At 50.4% G+C, this 27,557-nt stretch overlaps 1 protein-coding gene across 1 annotated transcript; it reads left to right on the top strand.

Annotated features, from left to right (window-relative positions):
• Positions 1-427: 427 nt before the first annotated feature.
• Positions 428-12,651, top strand: RND3 (Rho family GTPase 3). The gene is made up of 5 exons (XM_069021326.1): positions 428-760; positions 871-958; positions 7,591-7,700; positions 9,120-9,254; positions 11,384-12,651. The coding sequence occupies exons 1-5, from the start codon at positions 611-613 to the stop codon at positions 11,633-11,635; spliced, it is 735 nt and encodes a 244-aa protein (XP_068877427.1). The 5' UTR covers positions 428-610; the 3' UTR covers positions 11,636-12,651.
• The last annotated feature ends 14,906 nt before the right edge of the window (positions 12,652-27,557 follow it).

Raw genomic sequence — 27,557 nt, 5'->3', positions numbered from 1 at the left:
CATCCCTCCTTATCTCTCCTCATCCCTCCTCATTCCCCTCAGCGTCCTGCTCTCCTCAGCTCTCCCCAGCATCCCTCATCCCAGCCTGAGGCGCTGAGCACCCCCTGAGGGACCCTGGATCACGTCTGGAGGCCGCACAGCCCCACATCGCGCAGTTCCGTCCCACGGCGCTGACAATTACAGATAAATCTGATCAATAACCCCACAGCCCTCTCCTTTATCGCCCCCACCGCTCTGAGGGCGCCGGGCCCCCCTCACCGCCCCCCCCGCGCTCCCGGCGCCCCGCGGCTCCCCTAGGGGGCGCACTGCCCCGGCCGCGCGCGGCGAGGGGGCGTGGCCCGCGCGCCGGCGGGCGGTGATTGGCGGACGCGAGGCTATAAATAGGGGCGGGCGGCGGGGGGACAAAGCAGTGAGCGCGGGACCGGCGGGCGGGCGGCGGCGCGTCCGCGGCTCTGCCTCCTCCACCGCACGGGTTTTATTGTGTTTTTCAAATTATTTTTGCCTTTTCGCGAGGAAACCGGGTGTGGTTTGGTTTTTGTTTGGTTTTTTTTTTTTTTTTTTTTTTTTTCCTCTTCTGTTGTGGCCGGCCGGAGGGACTAAGGGGAGATCAATGAAGGAAAGAAGAGCGAGCCAGAAGTTATCGAGCAAGGCGGTGATGGATCCCAACCAGAACGTGAAGTGCAAGATCGTGGTGGTGGGGGACAGCCAGTGCGGCAAGACCGCGCTGCTCCACGTCTTTGCCAAGGACTGCTTCCCCGAGGTGAGAGGGACGGCACTGGGCTTGGGCTGGGGTCGGCAGCGGGGTCGGGTCGGGGCCGGGGCCGGGCGGCGGCGATGGGCGCGGGCTGACCGTGCGCTGTCTCCCGGCAGAGCTACGTCCCCACCGTGTTCGAGAACTACACGGCCAGCTTCGAGATCGACACGCAGCGCATCGAGCTCAGCCTCTGGGACACCTCGGGTGAGCGCTCCCGTTCGCATCCCGGGAATTCGGGGGGGGGGGGGATCGGGAGGAGCGGCGGCTCCGCAGCCCCGCGGTTCCGCAGCCCCGAGCTCGCCGCGGTCCTGGCGGGGCTGCCGAGTTCCGCATGCGGCTGCTTCTGGCGGCTTTCGGACAAAAATCTCAGCTATCCTTGAAGGTTCTACTTGGCTGAGGGTGTGGGCAAGGCTCCGGGAAGCGATTTGTCAGCATTGCAGGGGAATGTGTTCTCACCTGCCTGGCTGGAAGGAGCTTTCTGAGGAGCTCCGGGGGTACCTCGGCTCCTCTGCTGCCTGCAAACCCCGCTTTGCTTTGTAGGAGAGGGAAAAGGTGTTTATGTGCTAATGGGGAATTATTTCAGCTCGCTTTGGAGCTCCTGGTAGCCTCATTAATGCCTGCTTGTTTTTTTACAAAATACGGTACTTTTCTTCCCAGTGTTTTACAGTCTTTAAGGCCAGGGAAAGGCTTTTAGGGAAAGCCTATAGAATTCATCTCTGATCTCTGGGATAAAGAGGGAACCGTCCTTTCTCTCGTCAGGGCTGAAGGGTCTCCTCATTTTTCCGGTTTTACCTTCAGTGCCCGTGCCAGAAACCGGCTCAGATGCCTCAAAGGTTGAGGGGTTTGGTGCTTGGCTGGCTGAGCTCACATGTTGAGACAGGAGCTCCTCTAGATCCGCCTGTCGTTGATAATTTGGATAATTGGGCTGCACTTACAGCCAGGGGGGTGTGGGAGCACCCCAAAATTGCTGCCCCAGTGCTGGAGAGGAGCGTGGGGAGCCAGTGTGGCTCTGCCTGTGGAGAACTGAGGATGTCCAGGGGGGAATGACACCGGGAACCATTACCAGAGGTGTGGATCAACATCATCTGCAGAGCTGATCGGAAAAAAAACCTGGAGGAACTTGGCAGAACACACGATCCCTCTCTTCCTCAGGCAGCCTGTGTAGATGGCTCGGTAATGCTGAATTTGGAGCCGGCAGTTTCTCCTCAGTGTGACAGCAGCTCTTTTACCAGGAATGAAAATGTTAATCCCTGTTTAAAAGAGGAGTTTAGGCGGCGGGTTGGCTTCCCTCTTGCTGTTGAGGAAATGATTCCAAATTCTTGCAACACGATTACTGGGAAAAGGCAGCCTCTGCCCACAACCAGTATCAGCTTTGCTCTGAGCTGAATTTTTTTTCTTCATCTTATGCCAAGTGAGACTTGCAGATTTCTGGAGTATGTCTGGTTGGAGCTTTCATGCTGATTACTAAGCTGGCTGGAACTATGGAGCAAGGGCTTATTAAAAATTAATAGTTATTTTGGAAAATGTTATCTTTATTAAAGTACAGCACACTCGCAGGTTGGACGTGGGAAGGTTTGGAATCTGTATGTCAAAGGCTGGAGACACCCATGGATTGAAATATTCCCTAGCACTTCAAAAGACAAAAGCAGTGGAGGAAAAAACACCTGCCAGCCTTTGTCCTCTGTCCTGGAACTCAGAGAAAATGTGGTTGAGTCAGAAGCTTGAGATCAAGTGGGTGATTTGTCTGACATCCCGAAGTGAAGAGGAAATATTTGAAAGATCCAGTGCTTGGTGTTACAAAGTGTTCCCGAGTGGATCCTCTGCCTGTGGGACTCTGTGGATGAGGAATTCTGTCTCCATGAACATGCCTTCTCACCCACTGCAAAAAACCAACACTACCCAAGCCCATTAACCCAGAGCAAAATCACATCAGCAGATAAGAAACAGCAAAAGATAAGAGAGTGTTTTAGCCTTATCTGAAAGTCTTGGTAATTTAATTTTTACAGGTCTTTGTCCTGGTCCTCTGCTGAGTTAGAAGAGATGTCTGAATGGCATTTTCAAAGCAGGGATAGATCTAATTAAATTAAAAATCTGCCTGATTAACTGCCAGGTACTGATGGAAGATCATTGCAGCACGGGGGAGGTGATGGCTGCAATTTGTGGTGCTGGAATATCTCTGGGGAGGGGGGAAAAGATGCTGTTTAATTGAGTTTATTGCAATATGCTGCAGATACTTCTGAGATGACTCAATCAGTACTTTATATTCACCTTTAACTCTTTTTTAACTGAGAGCATTAAACAGCCTTGCCAATTAGTCCCTTGAATTAAAATTGATAATTGGGTTTTGCAGTGAACCCTTTGGAAGGAATTACTGCCATTTCCAACTCTTTTTTGCTCCCTGGGAAAATCAGAAAAGCTGTGGGCATTGGTTAAAATAGTTGTGTTAGGGTGAGAACAGGCCCTGCTGCCACAGTTCTGGTTTATAATTCTTTATATACCAATAACAATAATGCTTTTTCACTGGAGGACTCTTAGGTGTCGTGCAACTGATAAAAACATTTTAAAGCTGGCTGTAAATTCACTGGGGAGTTGTTGTTGCATCTTGGATGTGCCCACAGGAATATGGGACAAGTAAGAGTGGAATGGAACGGGAAGATTCATTATTCCAATGTTTGCTGGTGCTGTCTAGTTCTGCAAGTCATTAGAAGGATTTAAATTAGCCACAGCATTAAGGGAAGCACTTGCCAAGTTGAATTTCAATGGGGTTTGGGACTACCAGCCCTCTTTCAAAGCAGGAATGTCTGGTTGCAATCTCACTACACCATAAATTACTGCGCTCTGCGGTAACATGTGGCAGTCTTGAGCTGTTTGGGAGCTCTGTGCTTGTTGTGTGAGGTGGAATATTAAAAGTTTCTCCAGGTTAAAGCTTCGTTTTGTACTTTCAGGGCCACTGTGAAGAAAAAACAATCTATATTAGTTGCCTTTATCGACCATCTAATCTGCATTTATCAAGTTTTTTGGCTCCTTTGATATTTATATATCTTGCTAGGACAACAGCAGCTGTGGCTTAGAAATACCTTTAATTAGGTGTACATACCTGTGTCTCCCTAAAATGTATTTTAGGAGGTTTTTTTACTGTTTGAACCATGGCCACTGCAATAAAATAATTCTCAACAGGGCCAGAAATACTTACAACTGCTGGGGATTAGCAAGTAATTAAATCCAGAAGGGCCTTGGAGCTGTGAGTCGAGTTAGTTTTGCTGGGATTTTGACTGTATGCAATGTACTCAGTGTCCATACAGACACAGAAATGAGTTGGGAAGTTTCGTGCTGAAACCTTTCAGGAGAGAGCTGAAGCTTAGAGGAATGAAAGTTGCTGATTCCCCGAATTCCCTGGCAGTAGGGACTGCAAAGGGAAAGCCCAATTGCTGTCTTTGCCTCCCAGTTCTCTTGCAGCTTGGCTGTGCTGAATTCTGTGATTTTCTTCCTTGACTTGCCCATCTTAGCAGAGTTTTCTTATTACTTTTACAAGGGAATTAATTAGAATTGATAACTGGAAATGCCAAGTGCCCTCCCAGAGTTTTCCCTGTGAAGTGTGATCAGAGAAAAAACTGAATATTGTGTTATCTGTGTGCTTGGAGATGACCTGCACTGAAAATCCACCTCAGCCATCCCAGGTTTTTGTTTTTTTGGAGGGAGGAAAACCATCAGCACTGAATCAGCTCCTTGGAGCAGCCAGTGTTTGATGTGTTTTCTGTGCAGCTGATAATTAGTGGGCCCAAGGGTTTGGGAGTGGGAATGCTGCTGTTCATCTGTTGTTCTTTCAGTTGACTGGACTCCAAAAGGCTCCAAAGCCTAATTCCTGGTGGCTGCTTGCTGGTGTGGAAATAGGAAAGTCTTGCCTGTTACTGAGCTCTCCTTGCCTGGGGACGTGGAGCTGAACCCTCTGGTGCCTTTGCATCTTCCAGCCAAACACCTCTCCCCAATCCAGCACCTTCAAGTAGTGCTAAACCACCAAAAAATTCAACATTCTTCGACTTCTAGTGACGTAACTCTGGTCTTTATTAAGACAGCAATATTTAAGCCTAAGCTTGGCATCCCCCATAGACCAAACCCAAGCATATTGCTGGGGAGGGGTTTTATTTCAGTCTAAAAGCTGAATTTCTGTTGGACTCTGCATGAAACATAAGGTTTCAAAAGCAGATCGTTCTTAATGTTGGAAGTATTTTTGGCTGAAATTACTGAAGCTGCCAAACAAATTTTAAAAAAGGAGGATTGCAGCTGGAATGAATGTCCAGCACAATGGAAAATGAACTTCAGCCTTATCAGCAACTCCTTGATAAAACTGAAAAACCACCCATGTTGTCCTTGCCAAAAATGTTTTATTTTGCAGGAACAGATCCCAAACACAAATAGGTTTTGTTGTGGTTTTTTTTTTTTTTTTTCCCCACAAATACCACGGCTCCAATTCCACATTCTCCTTCTGTTTTCGAGGGTTGGCACGGCTTCAGATCTGCAAAGGAACATGAAAAAGAGGGAGCAGCCTCGCTGGGCTGTGCTGGAGTTGTCTGTTCAGACTTGAGTGAGCCTCATTCCTGACATTCCTGCCTTCTGAGGGTTTCTCTGGGCAAAGGGATGAAAATGCCAGCTTGAATAGGCCTGCACAGTGAGGGCTGCAGCCCCTCTTTATTTGCACAGGAATAAAGGTTTGGTTACTGGCTGCTGAATGAGAGCAGGAAATTTCCTTTGTGGATCCTGCAGCTCGAGGAGTTTGAAATGAGCTCTGTTTGTTCTGCCACACACCAGCCTGGAGAAAAGGTGGGGAATATTCCTCCCAAGCTTGCTGAAAGTGCTTTTATTCCAGCTCAGCATCTTAAATAGGAGAAATTCATGGGGGGGGGGGGGGGGAAGAAAAAGCCTCCAAGCAAAGCAGCTCCAGCTGCCAGGGTGGGAAGGAGTCTCAGGGCTGGAGGTGGTGACTCTGTGTATACATAAATACATCTCCTGGACATATATGGGATGCTGGATCCCTGGAGCCTGCTGAGTGAGCCCATAGGTATTTGTCTGAGGAATGAGTTTCTGGGTGAGGCTTTGCCGAGACTCCTTTCTAGCCAGCAACCATTAAGAATCCTCAATCCTGCCCTTACTTGCTGGAGCTCAGCGAGATGTGGCAGCCAGGCAGTGCTTTAATGTCACCCAGGTGGCTCTTGGTGGCACCTGGTGCTGCAGTTCCTCTGTCCAGGGTGAATAACTCAGCCCTGGGGCTTCAGGATGAATAACCTGGCCCTGGGGCTGCAGGACAAGGCTGTAATAGCAGTGCTGGAGATAGTGGGGAGTAATTAGCAGTGGAAAACGCTTATTGATAGCTGCAGTGAGTAGTTAACTCCGGGTCACCTCGCTTAGATTTGTTCCCGACGTGTCATTTGTGCTGAATTCAGCTGAAGTGGGGTGTGAAGAGCCTTTTCTGACAGCTGCCTCTCAGTCAGATTGACATCGTTTACAGAGATGAGCATTCGAATTAAATCCTTCTCATTCACCAAATTACCTTCTGCTACCTAGTTTGGTAATGCTTCACTCCCCATGTGTTATTCCTCATTTCAAAAACAACATTCCTGGGATTCTTGCCTCCTTCCCGTGCAGGAGAAGCTGGCCAAGTGAAGTCATCTGCGAGCCGTTCACACCATTCCCCGCTCAGGGTTCTGCAACAGCCTGAGCTGTCTGTCAGGGAAAAACTTGAGGAATTCCTCTAATCCAGTTAATAATCGGAGGCCTTACTGCCAGTTCATTCTGGAGAGCTGGGAAATTGGTGGGATAATGAGCTGATAACCCCCCCAGACTCCTGGGGTTAGCTGGGTTCTTGTGGTGGGTGGTCCGTGCTGTGTTTTAGGGTCTGCTGTATTTTAGGCTCGTGAGGAAAATACAGAAATAAGGATGTATGATGGCAAAGAAAATGAATGTTAAGTTGCCCAAACCCTCGCCCTGTTGGGCCACTGACCTGATTTAAATGTCCTTCTAAATCAGAAATCCTCAGGAAGTGAAGCTCAGCACAGTTAAGGCCAAACCAAATGGTGGTTGAGTGACTGCAACTTCTTAGAAAAAACAAAGATTTTTTTTTTTTTTCCTTTTTTTCCCCCCAAAACCTGTTGCCAGATTCACCAGATGATTAAAATACAATTTTTAACTTTGGATGTATTTTAGCTCTTCACATCATGATTGTTGTTAAGGAAAACAGAATATCCCTTCACAGCCCTGCAAGTAAGACAAGCACAAAGAGCAATACCTACATCTGTTCCCCCAGATTACTAAAGTAGCTTTGATCTCGTTGATAAAAATCTGGTTTATGGGCTAAACATAAACATTTATTGCAAGCTTTATTGGTTTACAGAGTAATGAGGCTTTTTGTGACAGATAAGTTGTGTGCTTGCCTGCGGGATTGGGATTTTTCCCTGCTGGAAATCTGTTTCCTGCAACAAGTTCTTTAATTTGAAGCAAGAGTTTCTTCTAAAAATTGCCAATGTGACAACTGAAGATGCTTTTTGCACTTGGAGCTATTTGTTTTAAATTGGCTGTTAGACAAATCAAAGCTGAGGAGTTTCAAATCTGCTTTGGAAGAGCTTTTTGGAGTTCAAGGATTTGTTCCCCTGCAGGTTAATGCTGGGCCTTCAACTTGGGCTGACCCCGTTTCCCTCTCCTTGGGAGCATCCCGAGCTTTTGGTGGGTGACAGATCACTGGGGGGCCATCACTGAAAGCCTCTCTGAGCTTTCTGAGTAAGCCTGGATGACTGCAGGAAGAGGAAAAGAGCAATTAATGAAGATGTTGTTTGTTTTCCCTGCAGGGTCCCCTTATTACGACAACGTCCGCCCGCTCTCCTACCCGGACTCCGATGCTGTCCTGATCTGCTTTGACATCAGTCGGCCAGAAACCCTGGATAGTGTCCTAAAAAAGGCAAGTATTTGAGCAGCCCCTGAGCACGGAGCTGCTGGAGAAGCTCATCTTTAAATCCCTGCAGTGGTGCTGTTCCTACACTGGAAACTTCCACTTTGTTTCTTTTAATGGAGCGATGACAGGAGGGTGCTTTAATTTGAGGTCATTTGTTTGAAAGGGCTGGATGTTAATTGGAAACAAGAACTCACTAATGGACACTTGGAGCTGGAGAAAATCCTCAATCCTCAGCCCTGAGACAGCAAGGAATTGTTGAGGGTGGTGTGAGGTGCTGTAAGAAATTGTCTGTCACATGTTCCTGTAGCAGGATTGGGAAACTTTGCTGCGTTGTAGGGCTGGTTAAAAATTGTCTGCAGAGTGTTTGGACTTCTGCCATGGCCTTACATAATTTGTGAGGCTGACATTACAAGGAGCCAGTGACAAATGCCTCTGGAAGCCACCAGCAGTGGCACAGAAATGCAGCCCTGCCCCAAACCTCTCATGAGATCACTGATCCGAGCATGTGTCAGACTTCCCATGAGCTCAAACACGGGGTTTTCATAATCAAGCTCTGTGTTTGCAAGGTGGTCCTGGTCCTCTCCTTGGCTGCTGAGCATGAGTCAACTTTACAGTGGGTCTTGGGGCTTAATGACCTGAAGTTCCTTTTTTTTCTGAGGCTGGGGCCAGTGATTCTTGTCTCACTGGGGTAAAGTGGCTTACAATGCTCTGAACAGCCTACAGAAAACACTTCAGAACTGTTCTCTCTGTGCCAAAAAATGTCCAGAACTGTGGTTTTTGTGCCCCTGCTAATGCTGGTTGCTTAATTCTGCAAGAGTTTTTTCTTAATATGATTTTAAACCCAAATTGTAGTCCTGAATTTTAGGGAATATCATCTGTTTAGTTTATGCTGTGAAGTTTTTGGCATTGAGTTTTCAACGTAGTCTTGTGGAAAGGGTGGAAGGCAATGAATTTCTCCCAAGTTCTGTCTGAAGGGCTCGTTGCTGGTTCACTTTGGGCAGGTTTGTGTAGTTTTAGGTGTGAGAATGCAGCAGTAAACCCCCATGTAGCCCTGCTAACATTGTGCTTGTACAGGAGCTGCCTCTGCAGCCGTGTCTTGAGGAGCTGCTGAAGGTGGGGACACCAATTCTGCACCTGGCTGGGGCTGGGTGTGAGAAACAGCAGCTCTGCAAACCTTTGCTCATGTGGGTAAACAATCTCATTCCCTCCTGATTAGTAAGCCCGTGGAATTCATGAGTGTGTGAGATAGGAAGATTTCATCCTTGGCCAGGTTCTGCTGGAGCCGGTGCCTTCAAAAATTACCTTGAAGGCAAACACAGCCATTACATAAAACCATTGCAGCAGGGAATGTCAGGACTTCTCAAACCTCTGCTTGCACCCATTGCTTCTTTGGGTTTAAACATTCAACAACTTCTGATTTTCCAGTGGAAAGGTGAAATCCAGGAGTTCTGCCCCAACACCAAGATGCTTCTGGTGGGCTGCAAGTCGGACCTGCGCACCGACGTCAGCACGCTGGTGGAGCTCTCCAACCACAGGCAGACCCCTGTGTCCTACGACCAGGTATGAGCCACCTCCTTTTTTTGTCCTTCAGGGGGGAAGATCAACCTCTTTTCTGTCACTGGAGCCCTCACTGTGGCCAACTTCTCCCTCGTGATGCCACGAGTGCAGCCTGAAAGGCAGATTTGCACCTCTGGTGTGGGTGGAGATGGATTTAGAAGCTATTTAGGGCTAAAGGAAATCCTGCAGCCCCACAAGAAATCATAAAATCATCCCTTTAAACCTCATAAATTGTTGCCTTTTTGCTTGCAAATTGCTTTTTAGGTGAGTTGTAAAAAAAACTTCCTGCTTTTCTATGCCTGCATGCACCAAAGATGTGGCTGAAAGGTGACACATCCTGTTTATTCACTGACAAATTGGTAAAATTGCTGTCTGCAGACTTCAGATTTGAATAATGTTGGCTTGACTTTAGAATCATGACATTATATTGGAATCTAATCTGTCTCCAACTCCTTAAAAAACACCTTGTCCCTCCCTCTGGATGTGCAGCAAAGCCAGAAGGCATCTTCATTCTTGATGAGTTCTTTGCTCTTGGGGGAGTGAGAAATTCGGAGCCAGGCATGAGAGAAGCTGAGGTGAAAGGGAAAGGAATCAGGTCATGGGAGAGAGAGCAGGATGTAGGGAACAGGGAAACTGGGCTCTGAGGTGAACTTCCCTTTATTACTCACATGTGTGGGATCATTCATGGCCGCTGAATCACGGTGCTTGTGGCAGCTACACCCTGTGGGAGGGACAGTGGCACCTCCACGAGTCACCTCAGTGTCTTTAGCCTGTGCTAGCAGCCAGTTTGGGATGTTTTATCCCTCATGTTTTCCAAACCAGCAGCTCCTGATGTGGGGTTGCTAAGGATGCAGCATGTTTACACTGGAAAATGGCAGCACTTCAGTAAAATCCCCGAGTCGTTCCATGAGAGGGATCAAAAATCAGGTGGCAGGTGGATTTTTTTCCCTGGATTCACAGCTCAGCCTGTACCCCCGAGGAGCAGGACTCAGCTGAACACAAGGGACACACAGCTTCTTCTAAAAATCCCCTTGCCTGGCTAAGCCTCTGTGGGATCAGAGCTTTCCCATTCCTCTGAGCTCCCTCAGGAAGGGCTGGGAGGACGAGGACGTGCTGGTGACACCCTGCTCCAGCCTCCCAGGGAGCTACACCTGAGCAAACATTGCTGAGGCTCAGCTCAGTACAGGCTGAGATGTTTAACTGTGGGGAGGGCTCATCCTACAAGCACCTGCTCCCTTATCAGCCTCTCCTCCTTCCCGATGATAAGGTGGCTGCATCACTGCAGGGCAAACAGGAGGCTGCATCCCCAGGGATTGGTGCCATCAGCCTGGCACTGGAGCAGGCAGCAGCAGCTCAGGGATATGTGAGGAGCAGCACATCAAGGATGTGGTTGGATTTCGTAACTTAGTAAAGATTCATCCCTCAGAAAGAAAATTCCCTTGGAACAGCTCCCACTTTTGCACATAATGCTGTATTGTGTTCTGGTAGCAAAATCCACCTTGGGGTACTGGGCTGTTGTCATCTGTCACATGTTGGCTTGTTTGCCTTGTGCTGCTGGAGCAAATATCCCTGCTTTGACTTCTTAAAGTCAAAAAAGATGGACTCCTACAACCCCTCATGTCCTTTTCTGGGTTTTTTCCCCCTGTTCCCTATCAGGAAGTTGATAGAACCATTCCAGAGCACATTTCCCTAAGAACTTTGCCCTCTTCCTGGAGCTGTAACAGGGACTCTGCTCCAGGTCAGGAGCAGCTGGATGTTCTTTTAAGGCACAGAATACATTTTATCTTTGGAGATTTCAAGCTTCAGTCTGGAAGCTGCCAGATTTTCCAGGAAATTCCTGGATTCAGGTTATGATGAAACTGCTGAACAGGCCCCACTCAGCCTCCCCTGGCTTTTCCCAGTTGTTTGCAGTCACTGAGCTGCTCTTCTCTCCCAGTTTGTGCTTATCAGCACAGGAGATAAGGCTTGGACACTTCTTTAACTCCTCCTGGAAGGAAAGCTCTGTTTATTTTCCCAAATCAGCTGTGGGAGCTTTGGGTTTTCCAGGGAAACGACACTGAGCTGGAATTGTGAGGCTTGCTCAGGCTCTCTGCACAACTTGGTATTGATCACATGTTCTTTTTTCCCCTCAGGGTGCAAATATGGCCAAACAGATTGGAGCAGCCACATACATCGAATGCTCAGCCTTACAGTCAGAAAACAGTGTCAGAGACATTTTTCACGTCGCCACCCTGGCGTGTGTGAACAAAACAAACAAAAATGTGAAACGAAACAAATCTCAGAGGGCCACAAAGCGAATTTCACACATGCCTGGCAGGCCAGAACTGTCCACAGTGGCCACGGACTTGAGAAAGGACAAAGCAAAGAGTTGCACGGTGATGTGAAGGAGCTGGGATTGCCTGGAGGAGGAGGGGGAGGAGGAAGAAGAGGATCCAGGAGGGGTTGGAGCTCAATGAAGTCACAGCCACGGGGTGTTTAATGAGGGCTTTGCCAGTGCTTTCACGGAGGCTTCTCCTGTTGTGTGAGACTGTACTTAAGGACTGAGCAGCAGGAAGAAGAGGCTCTGAGAGAGGCGGCATCAGGAATTTCTGTTGAAGACAATGCCAAAAAAATGATAATAAAAGGGAAAATGTTTGAATGTGCTGAGAGAAGAGAGAGAAGAGTGATTGGGAAAAGAGCCCTGCAAAGGAGAGATGTCATGGACAGCGCTTGTTTCTTTTAGTAACGCCCTGCTCCTGGATGCCACCACTTTGATTTCATTCAAATAATACTTTAATGGGATTTTTTTTTAATGAAGATGTTATTAATACTCCCTTCTCATTAAGGAACTATCCCCGTGACCTTAGAGTTGGTTTTCCAAAGGATATGATCCCTTTTTTTTTTTTTTTTAAGTAGCTGATTGTGAAAATGGAGAGGATACCGAGGCCTGTGTGTCACCTAGAGGAAAACTGGGGAGAAGTCTGGAGTTTTGCCTTCCTGATCCATGTTGGAGCATGTTGGGAATGAAGACAGCTGTTTGTGGATTCCCAGAATTTCCGTGGAAACGAGATGGATCAAATTTTGGTGGGTGGGGGGGGGAGTGGGGGCAAACCAGCCCAGCAGGGCTCTGACTCGGCTGTTCCTCTTTGTGGTTGTGCTGTGGAGTGGAAATGGTGCCCAGTCCTGCTGTTCTGTGTGGCCACCTTGCTGTAGGTTCAAGTGGAAGGTGCTGAGAGCTGTGATGGCAAATGATCCGTAGTTTTCCAGCCCTGATCATTCCTTAAGCCTTACTGCCCACCTGGGGAAGCCCCAAAACCCCCTGGGCTTCTCCCAGGAGCTGGAGAGCCCGTGGATCCCGGAGAAAGCTGCAGACAAGTGCTGGTCTGGGATGTGGTTCACTGCAAAAAAAAAAAAAAGAAAATACCCCTCAAAAACCTGCAAATGAGCCAGCAGAGCCTTTTGTGATGCTCCTCATTTTGGGGAGGAAATGGGGTCTGAGGAACTGTGAGGCCTTAAGGGGTCCCCTGTGGGAACTGGATGCTGCCCTTAGTTTTAGGATTAACATGAAAGTACCGAACCCCCAGCCCTGAAATGGGGTGAACTGGTTCAGTCCAATCCCTTTTTGCTGTTGTTACACTGAATTAAATCAGCTTTTCCAATGGTTTGCAACTCTTCCTGACCCACCCAGCTTCTCCCAGAGGAAGGAGCCAAAGCTCTGACCGGGCTGGTTGCTGCTTGTGGAGGACAAGCATTTCATTGCCAAGGGTGATGCTTCGTTTTTGAAGTGTTAAAAGCTCTGTTCACTCGTGCAAAGGTAAAGGTGAGCTCAGAATTCAAACTCGGTTCTGTGTGTTGCCAGCACTTTGTTTCATCTGAGAAAAGAAGACAAAAAAAAAAAAATCCCATTCCCATTCTGGTTATTTCCCACCAAAAAAAAAAAAAAAAAGACATTTTTGACCATAATAAGCTTTTAATTGATGCAACAGTGCTCTTAGGGCAGTATTACAAAATAGCTGGTAAGTGCTTCTTTCTGTATTTAAATATTGTGGAAAAAATAAGTTATAACTGTTATAAAGCAGGACATTCATTACTTTTTTTTTTTAATTGTTGAAGTCACTTTGTATGTTTGGTTAATGTTTCTGCAGTATTTATTAAAATACCTTTTTTTTTTTTCCTTTGAATTAAAAAACAACAAAAAAAGGAATTTTCTTGTGGTGGAAATCATTAATAATTGTGTGGTTTTGGGGCTTCATTGTGCTGAGCTCCCGGCCAGGAATGTCTGGGATTTAAACAGGGATCTTTCTCTTGCAACAGCCCCTTTTGGGCATTAAATTTCCCCCTTTGCTGTGGGTTCCTTCTCCGAGTTGTTTCCCAAAAATGCCGGAGGCAGAGGAGCAAAGCAAACGAGTGGGGGTTGCTTTGCTTTGCCTCTCAAGCTGAATTTTCACATTTTCAAATTCAGCTTTCAGGTTGTTCTTTGCCAGACATGCAGCAAAACTCATTCCCAGCTGAGAGATGTTCCCGTTGCTGCCAGCGCTGGGAGTTCCTTGGAATTCCGAGTTGTCCTGCCCAGCGTGAGGCTCCTGTGGGACACAGAACCTGCAGCTCATCCTCCCCTCCCAAGGGCTTCTCCCGCTGTCAGTCCAGGCAGGAAAGCTTGGAATTGTCTCCCTGTGCCACTCTCCATCTCAGAATTCCCAGCAGTTGTTCCTTGGCACTGCCCTGATGGTTCTTTGCTGCTCCTGACAGCCCAGCAGCTCTGCAGGTGCTGTAATTAACCCCTCATTAATTAATTAGTTACCCTCCTGCCCAAACCCTCCCTGTCATTGCCACCTTTGGTTTGAGCTTTGGTGTCTCCATCTGTGCCAGGCTGAGGAGCCCTTGGCTGCTGGGTTTAAACAGAGCTCGTGGGTCGCTGGTCCAGAGTCAGCAGGAACAGATCCACTCATTCCTCCTTGGAATCTCTTTCCATAAAGGACAGCTCCCAATTCGTGGTTCCTCTTGGAGGGTTTTTGGCACCTTTATCAGAGCTGCAAATGCTGGAGGAGCAGTTGGGCCACTCTTCCTTCTTCCTCATGGTGCTTTTGTCTTCATCCCAGCCCCTGTGGTCCCACCCCAGGCTCCTGCTGCTTTTCCTGGGATTTCACCCCAGCTTGGCAGGGCAGGAAATCCTGCACGAGCTGCAAACCTCCTCCTGGGCTTTGTGGATCCTCTGCTCCCTCTGAGCTGCTGTTCCCAGGCTCCTGCTGAGACTGAGGAATAGGAATGTTCCTTCCTGCTGCTTCCAGTTTTGCTTTTGAGTTCCCCCAAATTCTGTAGGAATTTTTGACCCTTCTGATGTTTCCTGGTGCTCCTGGGTCACTCCCAAGAGTGGCGTGGTCACAGCTCAAATGGGATGGATTAGGAAGGTGCTGTTAAAGGACTCTTAAACCATGTCCAGAAAGGAGATAAAACCAGACTTAATGGTCCAGAGTTGGGCTGTTTGATGGATATTTTGGGGTTGTTCCGCTCAGACTGGTGGTGGCTTAAAGCTCTGTGGTTATTTTGGGACTCAGTAGTGGATTTTGGTGGATTTGGGGTCAAGTCCTGACATTTCTTTGCCTCATCCTCACGTAGCCTCTCCTAAGGGAGGGATTATTTGCTGAAAATCAAGTAAATATTAATTCTCAGCTCATTTGGTTTCTTCCAACCAAACTCCTTTCCTAAACCAAAAGATTAATAACCTTTTTTTTCCAGGGATTCTCCATCTCATCCCACTCTTGTGCCAGCCTTCCAGAAAAAGCCCTGGAGAGGCTGAAGCTGCAGCTGTGGCTGCTGCCAATTTAAAAGCTCAAACGGAATATTTTAAACTTTTTTTTTTAATATATTTTCCTGCAGCCCCTTCAGCTCCTTCATCTTCCCAGCAGGTCCTCAAGTGTCCAAAACGACCTCGGATCCTGATCCTCAGGATCTGGCACGAGAGCCCTGCAGGGATAAAGGAGGAATGTTGTGCCAAGTTTGGTTTATTTTATCCTCCCCTAAATGAGCTTGGAGGATGAGAAGGAAGCTGAGGAGGTGAGAAAAGATCTCACCGAGTTTTCCAAAGGATCTGTGAAGGAGGAATTCCAAGTGGGGAAATGGGTTTTTAGCCTTCCACCCACCTCTCAGCAGCACCAAATCCTGCCAGCTCCGGCTCTTCCCTGGAACTGTGTCAAAAACTCTGGGAATTCTGCTCCTAAATCTCCTTCCCTTGCAATTTGGCTGTGGAGGTTGGCAAGGAATTCCCTGGTTTTCACCTGTGGGAACGGGGTGAATCCTTCCAGGTTGCTCCCTGCTCTGCCATGGTCACCTGTCCTGCTCTGGAGGTGGCACCAGCACTGGGATCCCATGGGAATGAGGCCAGGATGAGCAAAGCCCCCTTCAGCCAGACCTGAACCCCACAGCAAGCAGAGATATCCAGGTTAAACCACATTCCTGGGCTTCTTTTCCTGGGAAACAGCCCCCTTGGAACCAGTTCTGGTGCCACTTTGGGGTGAAAATGGCCATTTTACTCATTTTATAGCAAAATATGAAATAATGGGCGTGGGGAAGTAGCAGTAGCCCCCTGTGAGGGGAATAAAGGGGGATTTCAGTGTATTTGCAATGACATAATGGTGATAATCTTGAATATTAATAAATATTAATATCATTTTAATTATAGGAATATTATATTGATTATGACTGTTTAAATACCTTAATATTAGAATAATATTGAATATTATTGAGTGGGGGGTCAAGTTCTGCCCTGTGGGCCTGGGGATGTGGCCTCAGCCAGGGTCACTTGGCTTTTTTTAGGGGAAAAGCCCAAAGAAAAGCTTCACCCCTCAGCACGGGGCACCTCGACTTGAGCAAAGACCCAAACTGAAGGAGCAGAGGGACAAACAAACACAAGGGCTGGAGTTCCAGGGCAGCAAATGGTGCTGGTGGTCCTGGGGGGGCAGAGGATGCTGATTCAAGTGCTCTGCCCCGAAAAATCAGCAGTGCCGCCGGGCTGTGACACCCCTGGGGCACCTTCGGCTGCTGCTCAGGGAGCTGTGGCAGTCCCTGGGTGACCTCGGGGCTGAGGACGAGGTGACAGCAACCGCGGAGGGACTGGGGAAGGAAAAGGGGATGGAGCTGCGTGGGAACCTCACCCCCTTTTCCCTACAACCTCCGCTCTGTGCCTCCATGGCCTGATCCGGATCTGGGAACGTGTCCCCCCCTCCTCGGGAATGTTTCCCCCTCCTCGGGAATGCGCTGATGGCATCGAGCTGCACAATTTCCCGGCGAACAAAAGCAGACTGTGGGGCTGCAGGGCATTTTCTGCCCCCAAAACCGGGACCTCCCAAGTCCAAGGGAGTTGGAGGTGGCTGTGCCGAGTTTCGGGTTACTCCGAGCGGAGCCATTAACCTTATCCTGGCTGGAAGAGCTGCAGGTCGGACTCAGGACTCGCCTTAAAGCAGACGTGACTCATTCCTTGTCTGGCGTGTCGGGAAATCTCCTCCCTGTGCTGCTGCCAGCTGGGAGCGCTGGCTGGGAGCGGAGCGCCCGTTACGAGGGCATGGGGCACTGCCCTTCGGCCTGCCCTGTCCCCCGCTCCCGGCTTGGCTGTGGTTTGGCTGCTCAGGGTGTTTCAGTGCCCTCTGTCCTGCTCAGGAGGTGTTTGGTGCTCTTTGTTCTTCTCAGGAGGTGTTTGGTGCTCTTTGTTCTTCTCAGGAGGTGTTTGGTGCCCTCTGTCCTGCTCAGGATGTGTTTGGTGCCCTCTGTCCTGCTCAGGAGGAGTTTGGTGCTCTCTGTCCTGCTCAGGAGGAGTTTGGTGCCCTCTGTCCTGCTCAGGATGTGTTTGGTGCTCTCTGTCCTGCTCAGGAGGAGTTTTAGTGCTGTCTGTCCTGCTCAGGAGGAGTTTTGGTGCTGTCCTTCTCAGGACATGTTTTGGTGCTCTCTGTCCTGCTCAGGATGTGTTTGATGCTCTCTGTCCTTCTCAGGAGGAGTTTGGTGCTCTCTGTCCTGCTCAGGAGGAGTTTGGTGCTCTCTGTCCTGCTCAGGATGTGTTTGGTGCCCTCTGTCCTGCTCAGGATGTGTTTGGTGCCCTCTGTCCTGCTCAGGAGGAGTTTGGTGCTCTCTGTCCTTCTCAGGATGTGTTTGATGCCCTCTGTCCTTCTCAGGATGTGTTTGGTGCTCTCTGTCCTGCTCAGGAGGAGTTTGGTGCTCTCTGTCCTTCTCATTTTCCATGGTCCACAGCAGGAGCTGGCTGGCTGGCTGGATGGATGGATGGCTCTGCCTTTTCCTGCCCAGAGCAGCTGTGGCTGCCCCTGGATCCCTGGCAGTGTCCAAGGCCAGGTTGGACATTGGGGCTTGGAGCAGCCTGGGATAGTGGGAGGTGTCCCTGCCCATGGCAGAAAGTGGAACTGGAGGGCCTTTAAGATTCCAAAGCATCCCGTGGCTCCAAAAGGCCCTTTCTCCACCTTCATTTTCATAGTTTTGCCCTTCCCTGATAAATCTGGGATCATCCCCCCGTGTGACCACACCGGGCTGAGCTTCTGCAGCTGAACTTGGGGTGACACCGCCGCTCTGCCCCTTCCCTGTGCATTCCCACCCCGAGCTGGGGCACATCCCATCTCCAGAATCCTTCTCTCCGGAGCTGCCAGAGGCAATTCCATCCCAAACCACCGATGGCTTTTGTCGCCTCGCTCCCTTTGTCCCTTCCTCGTGCGCTCCCACTGTGACCCCAACATCCCCGTGCCGGCTGCTCCGCTCCTTCCCTGCCTGACCCGGGCACGGCTTGGGCAAACACCCACCGGAGAGGACACCAGAGGGAATTTTGGAGATTTTGGGATGCTGCGGCTGGGGTTTGGTGGCTGTTTTGATACCTTGGGGGGGTGGGGGTGGTGAGGAGGGCAGGGATGCGTTTGGAGTGTGCGATTTGTGCGTCCCTGGGCTCGCTGGCGCTGAAAGGGCTGGGAGGGGGCTCTGGGGGCGCTTCCAGGGGAGCCCAGAAGGCTCAGCTGGTGTCAGCAGCATTCATGTGCAAAGCAGGGAGCCGGGGCAGCGCATTAGCTCCGAGCTGGAATCGCTCTCGCCGGCGAGCCCAGACTCCTCAGCGACGCCGCACGCTCCAAGCTCGGTTATTCGTTCCAAATGCTGCCGGAGCATCTGCTCTCAACTAGCCCGAAATCGTGTTTAATAACAAGAAAACCTACTCCGGCCAAGCCCCCGTTGGGAGGGCTTTAGGCCGAACAAAAGGCCCCGCTAGCCCTGATTTCCATAACAGATGCGGCAGGCGATGCGTGACAGCCCGGCCCGGGGAGCGCCTTTATTCCCCGCATCTCCATCTGCAAGCCCCGGCCCTTTCAGCGCATTAATTACTCTGCCGAGGCTTTGTGCGGCTCGGGAGGAAGGGTTTGCGTTTCATGCTACAGTGCCCGTGGTAATAGCTTGGGTTGGGGGCGCTTTTTTTTCCCTTTTTTTTTTTTTTTTCCCCTTTTCCTTTTCTAATTTGAGTGCTGAAAGCGCGTTCTCCCTGCGCTCCTCCATTTCCCCGCACATGGCCCAGCCGGGAAAACACCAGCGGCTCCCTGCGGGGCCGAACTTCTCCTCACAGGCAGGGCTGGCACCGGGCACCCCCAGGAGCCAGCAGGAATCTGCTCCCTGCCAGGCTGGGGGTGATGCTCAGCCAGGCACCCTCGGGATGCTTCTTCTGGTCCATCCTCAAAATCCTCCCAGCTCCCAGAGTTTTCAACCAGGGCAAAGTCTGTCCTTGGAGCAGCCTGGGATGGTGGGAGGTGTCCCTGTCCATGGAAGTGGATGAGTTTTAAGGTCCCTTCCAACCCAGACTTCAAATTCATTGTTTGTTTGTTTGTTTGTTTCTTTTCCTTCCTTCCTTCCTTCCTTCCTTCCTTCCTTCCTTCCTTCCTTCCTTCCTTCCTTCCTTCCTTCCTTCCTTCCTTCCTTCCTTCCTTCCTTCCTTCCTTCCTTCCTTCCTTCCTTCCTTCCTTCCCTCCCTCCCTCCTTCCCTCCTTCCTTCCTCTCCCTCTTCTTCCCTTCCTCTCCCTCTTCTTCCCTTCCCTTCCCTTCCCTTCCCTTCCCTTCCCTTCCCTTCCCTTCCCTTCCCTTCCCTTCCCTTCCCTTCCCTTCCCTTCCCTTCCCTTCCCTTCCCTTCCCTTCCTCTTCCTCTTCCTCTTCCTCTTCCTCTTCCTCTTCCTCTTCCTCTTCCTCTTCTTCCCTTCCCTTCCCTTCCCTTCCTCTTCCTCTTCCTCTTCCTCTTCCTCTTCCTCTTCCTCTTCCTCTTCCTCTTCCTCTTCCTCTTCCTCTTCCTCTTCCTCTTCCTCTTCCTCTTCCTCTTCCTCTTCCTCTTCTTCCCTTCCCTTCCCTTCCCTTCCCTTCCCTTCCCTTCCCTTCCCTTCCCTTCCCTTCCCTTCCCTTCCCTTCCCTTCCCTTCCCTTCCCTTCCCTTCCCTTCCCTTTTACTGACATCCTGACAAAACACCTCAAATTTGACCACTCCAAGTATTTTTCTTGCTCCTAACAAAGCCCACTCCACTTTCCTATGGAATTCTCTGGCAATTGTCCCTGCTCTACCCCCCAGCTGCTTCCCATGGATCCCACGTGTGTCCTGCCAGGTCTCCCTGGCCCATCCCCATGCTCAGCACATTCCCACTCCATGAATTCCATCCTATTTTTGCTGCTCAGGTCACTCACGTGCCATATTCTGATCCTCCTCTGCGCCTCTGCCTTCTCCCCACTGCCAGATTTCCACGGCAGCCTCCAACCATTCCCATCCAGGCTGCCCTTAATCCCCTTTTCCCCTCTTTTCCTAGTTTTTTTCCAATATATTTTGGTTTCTCACCATGACTACAACTCTGAGCCATCACTTTTTGAAACCCTTGCTGGAGGTTTGAGCGTGAGATTTTTGTGCTCCGGGACTGGATCCTTTCCAGCCTTTCCAAGGCATTTCCAAGATGTTCACATTTCCAGCACTCAGGGATATTAAAAGTAATTCCCTTTTTTTTTTTTTTTTTTTTTCATTTAATGGAAGAGGAAAAATCTCAGGATAACTTTGCAGGGATCATTTGTGCCGTTTATATCTGCAGGAGATGAATGATAACTCTGCTTTTATCTCTCACAGCACGAACTCTGTGGGATCCATCCTTCTCCTGCTCCTTGATGCCCAGCAGGAGAATTCCCAGCTGGTTTGGGTGCTGGAGCACATCCAGAGAAGGACAACAGACCTCGGGAAGGGTCTGGAGCAAAGGAATGCCCGAGGAAATCATTTATATATTTATTTTTAAAAAGGATATTCTCTCTGTATGTGATACATTCCATATGCAATATATCCATCCCAGGAAGGTGCTGCAGCATCCCAAAAAAGTGGCAGTCCTGGAATTTACACCTCTGAGGAGAGCAAGGACAAGAAATTCCCCCTACCCTGCAAAGGAGCAGCACAGAAATCCCAGGAATTCCCAGTTTAACACCTTATTTCCCAGCTGAAGGCTCCCAGCACGGCAAATCCACGAGGATTTCACTGGGATATAACTCAGCTCTGTCCACATGTTTCCCCAGAGCTCTCTGATTTTTTTTCCAGTTCCTGGGATGGGAAATCCGTGGAATGCTGGGGACCACCCCGGAGCAGGGAGCAGTGCCCATCCCTCTCCTGATTATCCCACCAGGCCCCAGCAGCTCCAGAGCACTTGAGCAGGGATTTCCAAAGGCAGGGAATCGGTTCATTCTCCTAAAATCTCGGAAGTGGGGAGATGAAAGGGATCCCTGGCTGCTCGGGCACGGATGGGAAGAGCTGTGGGATGTTGGGGAAGCTTTTCATGGATTTAAGCCTCCTCTCCAGTTCATTGTGCTCCCCCAGGCTGGAGAGCAGCCATGGAGCCTCCAGCTGAATTCCTGAGGGGAAGGGGCAGGAGCTGGCTCTGGACACAAGGTTCTGGAGGGAATCAGACCACAGAAATTCCTGGTTTTCCAGCGAGATAGAGCAAAAAAAGAAGGAAAAAAAAAGAAGGAATGAAGCTCTCCAAAAGATCAGCATTAGGAACTCAGGAGTTGATTTTTTTTCTGGACCTTTTTTCCTCTAAGCAGAGGCTCTGAATTTCCATTAGCAGCTTGCAGAGGGAATTTTTTCTCCCAGATTTTGCCTTGCCCAGGAGAACTGCTGCCTCCCACCTTTCCAGTGGCATCTCCTTCCAGGCCTCTCCCATGTGTCCCTGCCCAGGGCACGGGGTGCAATTAGATTTAAGGTCTTTCCCAACCCAACCAGTCTGTGATCCTGAAGGGATTTTGATGCCATTTGTCGGAAAAAACCTTTTCCAGCTGCATTTTTCACTGGAGCACCGAGGGATCCTGCACCAGGGTGTGCTCAGGGATGAGGTGGGAGCAGGGTTGTCCAAAGTGGCATCCCTGAGGAAAAGCAGATGACAATATTCGCCTCTATCCCGAATTCTCTGCCTGTTGCTACCTTGAAAGCATCTCCCGAGCCAGCTCCCAATGGATACAAGGAATGAGGGAGCATTTGGAATAAATTCAGCCCTCTAGTCTACCCTGCACGTGTGCTGGGAATTTTAACAGCCTCTGCAAAAGGAGCTCCTTCCCCTCTCCCAGCATGGCCTGGGCCTTTCCCAAGCTCCTTGTGGCACCTTGGCAACACCAGGAAAAGCTGGGATTTACATTTGCAACCCTTTTGCCGAGGTCCTTCTGATTTCTTTATTATTTATTTACATCTCTGGGTGTTTTCCCCATGGATTTGTAGCATCCCAGGGAAGCCAGGAATGCCTGTGGGATAAATAAATGAAGGGCAGGTTGGGCAGGTCCCTGCTAGGAGAGGTGGGAGAGCCGGAGCAGCGGTTTGGGATTTGGGATGGGCTCGGTGAACACCGAGATAAATCAGAGCCAGTTCCCCCGCTCCCTCTGGAATCTGTTTTGAGGAGCTGCTGAGATGGGGCTTTTCCTCAGCCCCTGATTCCAGCAAAAAGATAGAAGCTGATTCCGGGCCACGGCTGCTCCCCAATCCATCCCCCGGGATTTTCCAGCAGCTCTTTCCCGCTTGGACATTTCTGCTGCGGGAGCAAAAAGGAAAAGCAAGGCCCGGCTTTAACCCGAACACGGAGCAGGGGTGAGCAGCTTCACAAAGGGAGGCAGAGCCTCATCCTGCCCCGCCGGGCAGCCGGGAATCCCGCCGGGAATGGGGGCAGCGCTGGGATGGAGCGATGCGGCGGCAGCAGCCGGAGCGCAGGTGCCGGCGGCTCCCGGGGCACCTCTTGGCTCTCTTCTCCAGGCTCCCGGGGCTTTAATCCCCATCAAATATCCCGGGATTGTTTGATCGGGGGGCTGTCGCCATGCCAACCCCGCCCCAGCCGGAGCTGGAGTGGCTTTGGGGACAAATCCTGGGGGAGCGCCTCGGGTGGGGGAGCCCCGGCGCCCGGCACTGCTCGGCCTCCCTCCCTGCGTCCCTGTTCCAGCGGAAAGGATGGAAAGCAGCACGATTCCCTGCGGCCAGATGGTCGCTTTCTTCAATTCCTTGTTTGAAAAGGCTCTGTTTAACATTCCCGGCAGATGAGGCCGGCGCTTCCCCGTGAGTCAGCGCCCAAAGATTCAACAGCGCCCGCCGGGGTGGGTGGGACCGGGAGCAGATGCGGGAGAGGGCGGGTGGTCCCCAGGCTGGGATGGATCTTGTCCTGGATGCAGCAGGAGCTCCGGGAGAAGCCTCTCCGGGAGCCTGGAGGTGGAGGGAGTTCACTGGAATAGGAGCATGCACTGAAACAGGAGAGGGATTTGAAACGGGAGAACGCATTAAGTGGGAAAAATGGAAGTAGCCGGATGCATTCTTGTGGGAAAACGTATGAACATGGAATAATACCTCGATGTGTTGGATAGGAAACGAACGAATGGCTCTGACAGGAGGGGGTGTGGGTCCTGCTGGTTTATGGGAGGTGTCCCTGCCCATAAATGAGATGGGCTTTAAGTCCCTTCCATCCCAAGCCACTCTGGGATTCTGGGATTCTACGATGCGGCCTCAGGAGCAGCACCAAACAATTCTTTTTTTTCCTGTGATGGAGAAGATAAGGAGGATTTATAAAGGTGTTTCACCTTCGGAGCTGTGCAACTCTGGGTTCTTTTCCAGAGCTGGATCTGCTTCCAGGCTGAGCTGGATCCCAGGGATCAAAGTTTCCCATCGGGCAGGATTAGGTCATGGCTTGGAGTGCCTCGGAATGAACCCGAGCACAGCCAGGATTTATGTCTGATGGTAGAAACAAACACATCTCGCTGGGTTCATGATCCTAAAATCTCCAGAGAAATGGATCTGCTGGAATTCACAGCCCAGGTCTCCTAGAACAAGGACATGGTGGCCAAACCAGCACATCCCCAGGCTGGAATTTTCTCTGGGAAAGCAGCTCCAAGCCAGGCTCAGCCCCTGGAGCAGCACCCCCTCACTCTGCACTCGCCTTAGGAATTTTCCCAATTTATCAGTGGAATCTCTGAGGATTTGGAGTTGATTTTGGAGCTGTGCATCCTCATGAATTAACCATGGGACTGCAAGTGTTTGGATGCTGCTAAGTCAGTTGTTAAATGAGAGCTGGAAATTAGAGCTGAGATGTGTAATTACATTTCCAGATCTGCATCTCTGCACAACTTTAATGGGCAGATGTCAGGCACGGGCCTGGCCAGGATGCATCTGGCTCTGGAAGCTCCAAGAGGAATTCATCCTGATTTATTTTAGCTCCACAGCAGGGAAAAGCCCTGCTCCTGCTCCGAGGGGTGCTGTCCACATCATTGTCCTAACAGGGATCCCTATTTATATTCCTGGGAGGGTGAGGAGTGCCACACAGTGGGGTTCAATCAATGAACTGATAAATGAACTCCTGAACAGCTGAAATTAAAGCAGCTTTATGCTGCTCTGCCTGGCAGGCTGCATGTCCCTTTGCACCAGACCTGCAGCTCCTTCTTCTGCCTCTTTTCCCCAGCACAGGTAGGAAGGAGCTGCTCCAGCTGCATTTCCTGGCGGGCTGTGTTTCCCAGGGAGGTGCTGATGGTTTTTATCTCGGTGTTTACTCGCAGTTCATACAAAAATCAACATTTCTGGGGCAGCCTGGGCGCCTCCACCCCACCAGGCCTGGCTTTGCTGTGTGTGGTCGTGTCCCTGCAGCAGCCACTGAGTGCATTTGGGAAAACCAGACCTTCCCCATCCGTGCTTTTCCTTAAACATCCCTTTTCCAGGCCTAATCTGGTTGAAAATCAGCAGAGGAGCTGGGGCTCTGCTTCCAGCAGCCTCCCAGAGTCATTCCAGACCTTCAGGGATGGGAGGGGATGAGGCAGTGAGGGGAGAAAAGCCCTTCCAGACTTAATTTACTTCCAACTCCTCCCTTAGCAATGCTGGAGGACAATTTCCCCTGCCTGCTCCCCCCTGGCACAGCCCACAGGAGCATCTCTCCTGCCCTCCTGCCATGGAAAACCGGGATAAATCCACCTCCTCGTGTGCCAGGACAATAAAATCAGTGCCACCAGCCCTGTGAGGCAGCCCTGCAGCCAGACACATCTCCAGGAGGCAATGCAGGTTTGCTTTATCCTTTATTCCAAGATAATCCTGTGTGCCGGGATTAGCGGGGTTTGGCTGTTGGGGATGAGCTGGGCCTGGGTCAGAGCCTGGCCTGGCTCTGCAGCTTAAAATCAAGCCAAGAACCTGGATTTGGGGAAAATTCGTGAGAAGGTTTCCTGTGGCTCTGGGAAGAGGCCCAGCAGTGCCTGGCCGTGGCTTTGGATCTCCCTTCCCGCTGGGATCCGGCTTTAATCCCCTCACGGAGGATCAGAGAAGCGTGGAGTGGTTTGGGGTGGAAGGGGCCTGCCAAGGTCATTCAGTGCCATGGGCAGGGACACTTCCAGCAGCACAGGTTACTCCAAGCCCCATCCAAGCTGGAATGACGCATCCAGGGCACATCCATCGTCCTCATTCATTCCATGGAGCCCTGCCATGGATGGATGGGCAGCAGCTGGCCTGGGAGGGGGGAAAAACAGGGAAAAAAGAAGATTTCCTTAAAAAAAAGACTTTTGATGTCCTGCTGCTGCTGTTGGAGTGAAAGGAGTCCTCCAGGTACCCTCCAAACTCCTGCTGATCCCCATGGATCCGCTCTGGGCAGGGAAGACACAGGTGTTTATGTGTACCAGTGGGTCAGGAAATACCCAAGCGGTTTTTAAAGGATTTCTTTGGAAATGACCTTTCCTTGGTGATTCCCACCCTGCCCGAGCTCCTGGAGAGCACTGAAATAGGGAGGGAAAACTAAATTCCTGGGATCCCCCTCCGAGCTGTTCCCATCCCGGTCAGAAAAGTGCAACTGGGAGTGTTCAAGGCTGGGAGCAAACTGGGGTAGTGGAAGGTGTCCCTGCCCATGGCAAGGGGGTGGAACGGGACGATCCTCACAGTCCCAATCCAAACCTTTCCATGATCCCATAAATAATTCCCTGTTTCTTACACAAGGCACTGAGTGCTGCTTTTAAATCCCTGCAGGAATGGGGATTCCATTCCAAACTCCACCGCTGCCCTGGGCAGCTGTGCCAAGGCTGGAGAACTCTTTCCATAAAGAAATTCCTCCCAATATCCCACCTGAACCTCCGCTGGCACACCTCGAGGCCGTTCCCTCCCTCCTCATTTTCATTTTTATGGACACACAGAGCATCTACAAAGATCCTTTGAAAGATTGAATCTCAATATTCCCCTCTGTTAACCACAAACATTCCCATCCCTCTCTCCCCCTGCATCCCAAATCCCAGTTTAGCTCCTTGCCAGAGCTGATTCAGAAGGAGCTGATCCTCTGGAGATCCAGCACAGCCCCTGTGGCATCACCTTTGGGAGCGGCAGGGCTGAAGGTCGTTATCGAAGGTCGTTGTCAAAGGTCGTTATCAATCGCTGATTAATTAATCAGCCAAGCCATGCACGCAGGCAAAGGTGAGCTGAACACAATTCCCGTCCTGATAAAGCTGCTCTGATTGCACTCAACACCTGCTTTAAGCCCAGCCTCATTAATCCGGGCCTAATGAAAGGGGAATCTTCAGCAAGGGCAGAGTCAAAGACTCTTCCCGGCATGGCATTTATCCGTTCCGGGAGGAAATGCTTGGGAATAATTAATAATTGCCCGCGATGTTTTAATTGGATTTTCAAAGCAAACAAACAAACAGATCACGGTTGCCTGGGAGGGGGCAGAGGTTGATCAGTCTGGGGGATGGGCTGTGGGGTTTTTCCGGAGAATTCCTCTGGTTCCAGCCCTAGGAATTCCAGCCACAAGCAGCAGGGAGGAGTGGCTCCGGGATGATGCCAGGAGACCATTCCCTGTCTTCTGACAGGTATCCATCATTCCATCAAACAGAACCCAGCAGGAAGAGTGGAGTGGGAATAAAATGGACACTTCTAATGGATATCCTTTGGAGCTTCGATTTTCCATGGGGTCTGTTTTCCACTGGGATTGGAAGAGACTGCAAGGGGCACCTTCCACTATCCCAAATTGCTCCAAGCCCCCTCCAACCTGGCCTTGGATGATTCCAGGGATGGGGCAGCCACAGCTTCTCTGGGAATTCCATCCCAGTCCCTCTCCACCCTCAAAGGGAAGAATTCCTTCCCAATATCCCATCTAAATGTTTCCTTTTTTACTTAAAAACCATTTCCCCTCTATCCACGACCCCGCTGTGATTCCCACCTCCTCCAAATCCCGCTGGGATGGGGCTCGCTCGGAGCCAGCAGAGCCTGGTGAGCTGTTCTTTTCCTTTCAGTGGGGATTATTTGTCTTCCTTCTTTATTTCACCCCTGCCTAAATATCCTAATCCCTTGCAGAGCCGGGGATTAACGTTGCCAGGCTGGCAGCAGCGCCTCGACACGAACCAGAGCAGAGTGTGAGAGATGCCAGAGCTCCAGCAAATCCTCCCCACTTGAGACTTGGCAAAACCAGACCAGACAAAGCCTTGGTGGAAACATTACAGGGGAAAATCCTGCACTTTCTCAGGGAAAAGGGACTGCTGGGTGACCCCTCAGGGCTGGAGTTTCACTGCTTGGAGGAAAAACCTCGTTTTCTCCTCTTTTTCTTTGCCTTCTCGGAGAAAATGTGAGAGTTTTGCAGGAAAAGCCAACGGAATCCAAGATTTCATCGTTGCTGGGATAAAACCCCTCTGGCTGGGATGCTCTGGTGGGGAAAGCTCAAGGGATTTGCACATTCCCAGTCTCGTTGTCCATGGGCAAAGGGCAACACTCTGCTCCTGCATGGCCAGGGAGGAGCTGCCTGACTCACCCTGGACTTTGTTTCCAGGGAAAAGTCAACCCCAGCCTGGGCTCAATCATCCCATTCCCATG

This window comes from Aphelocoma coerulescens, chromosome 7 (genome assembly GCF_041296385.1).
Source record: "Aphelocoma coerulescens isolate FSJ_1873_10779 chromosome 7, UR_Acoe_1.0, whole genome shotgun sequence".
Classification (NCBI taxonomy): Eukaryota; Metazoa; Chordata; class Aves; order Passeriformes; family Corvidae; genus Aphelocoma; species Aphelocoma coerulescens.
Note: the sequence above shows the minus strand (reverse complement) of the source record. Positions and strands in the feature narration are given on the sequence as shown.

Excerpts from the sequence above, each read along its gene's own strand:
- RND3 (XM_069021326.1), top strand. The coding sequence starts at position 611 with ATGAAGGAAAGAAGAGCGAGCCAGAAGTTATCGAGCAAGGCGGTGATG. Across the intron at positions 959-7,590 it reads CAGCCTCTGGGACACCTCGG|GGTCCCCTTATTACGACAAC; the intron begins GTGAGCGCTCCC and ends TTTTCCCTGCAG. Across the intron at positions 7,701-9,119 it reads TGGATAGTGTCCTAAAAAAG|TGGAAAGGTGAAATCCAGGA; the intron begins GCAAGTATTTGA and ends CTGATTTTCCAG.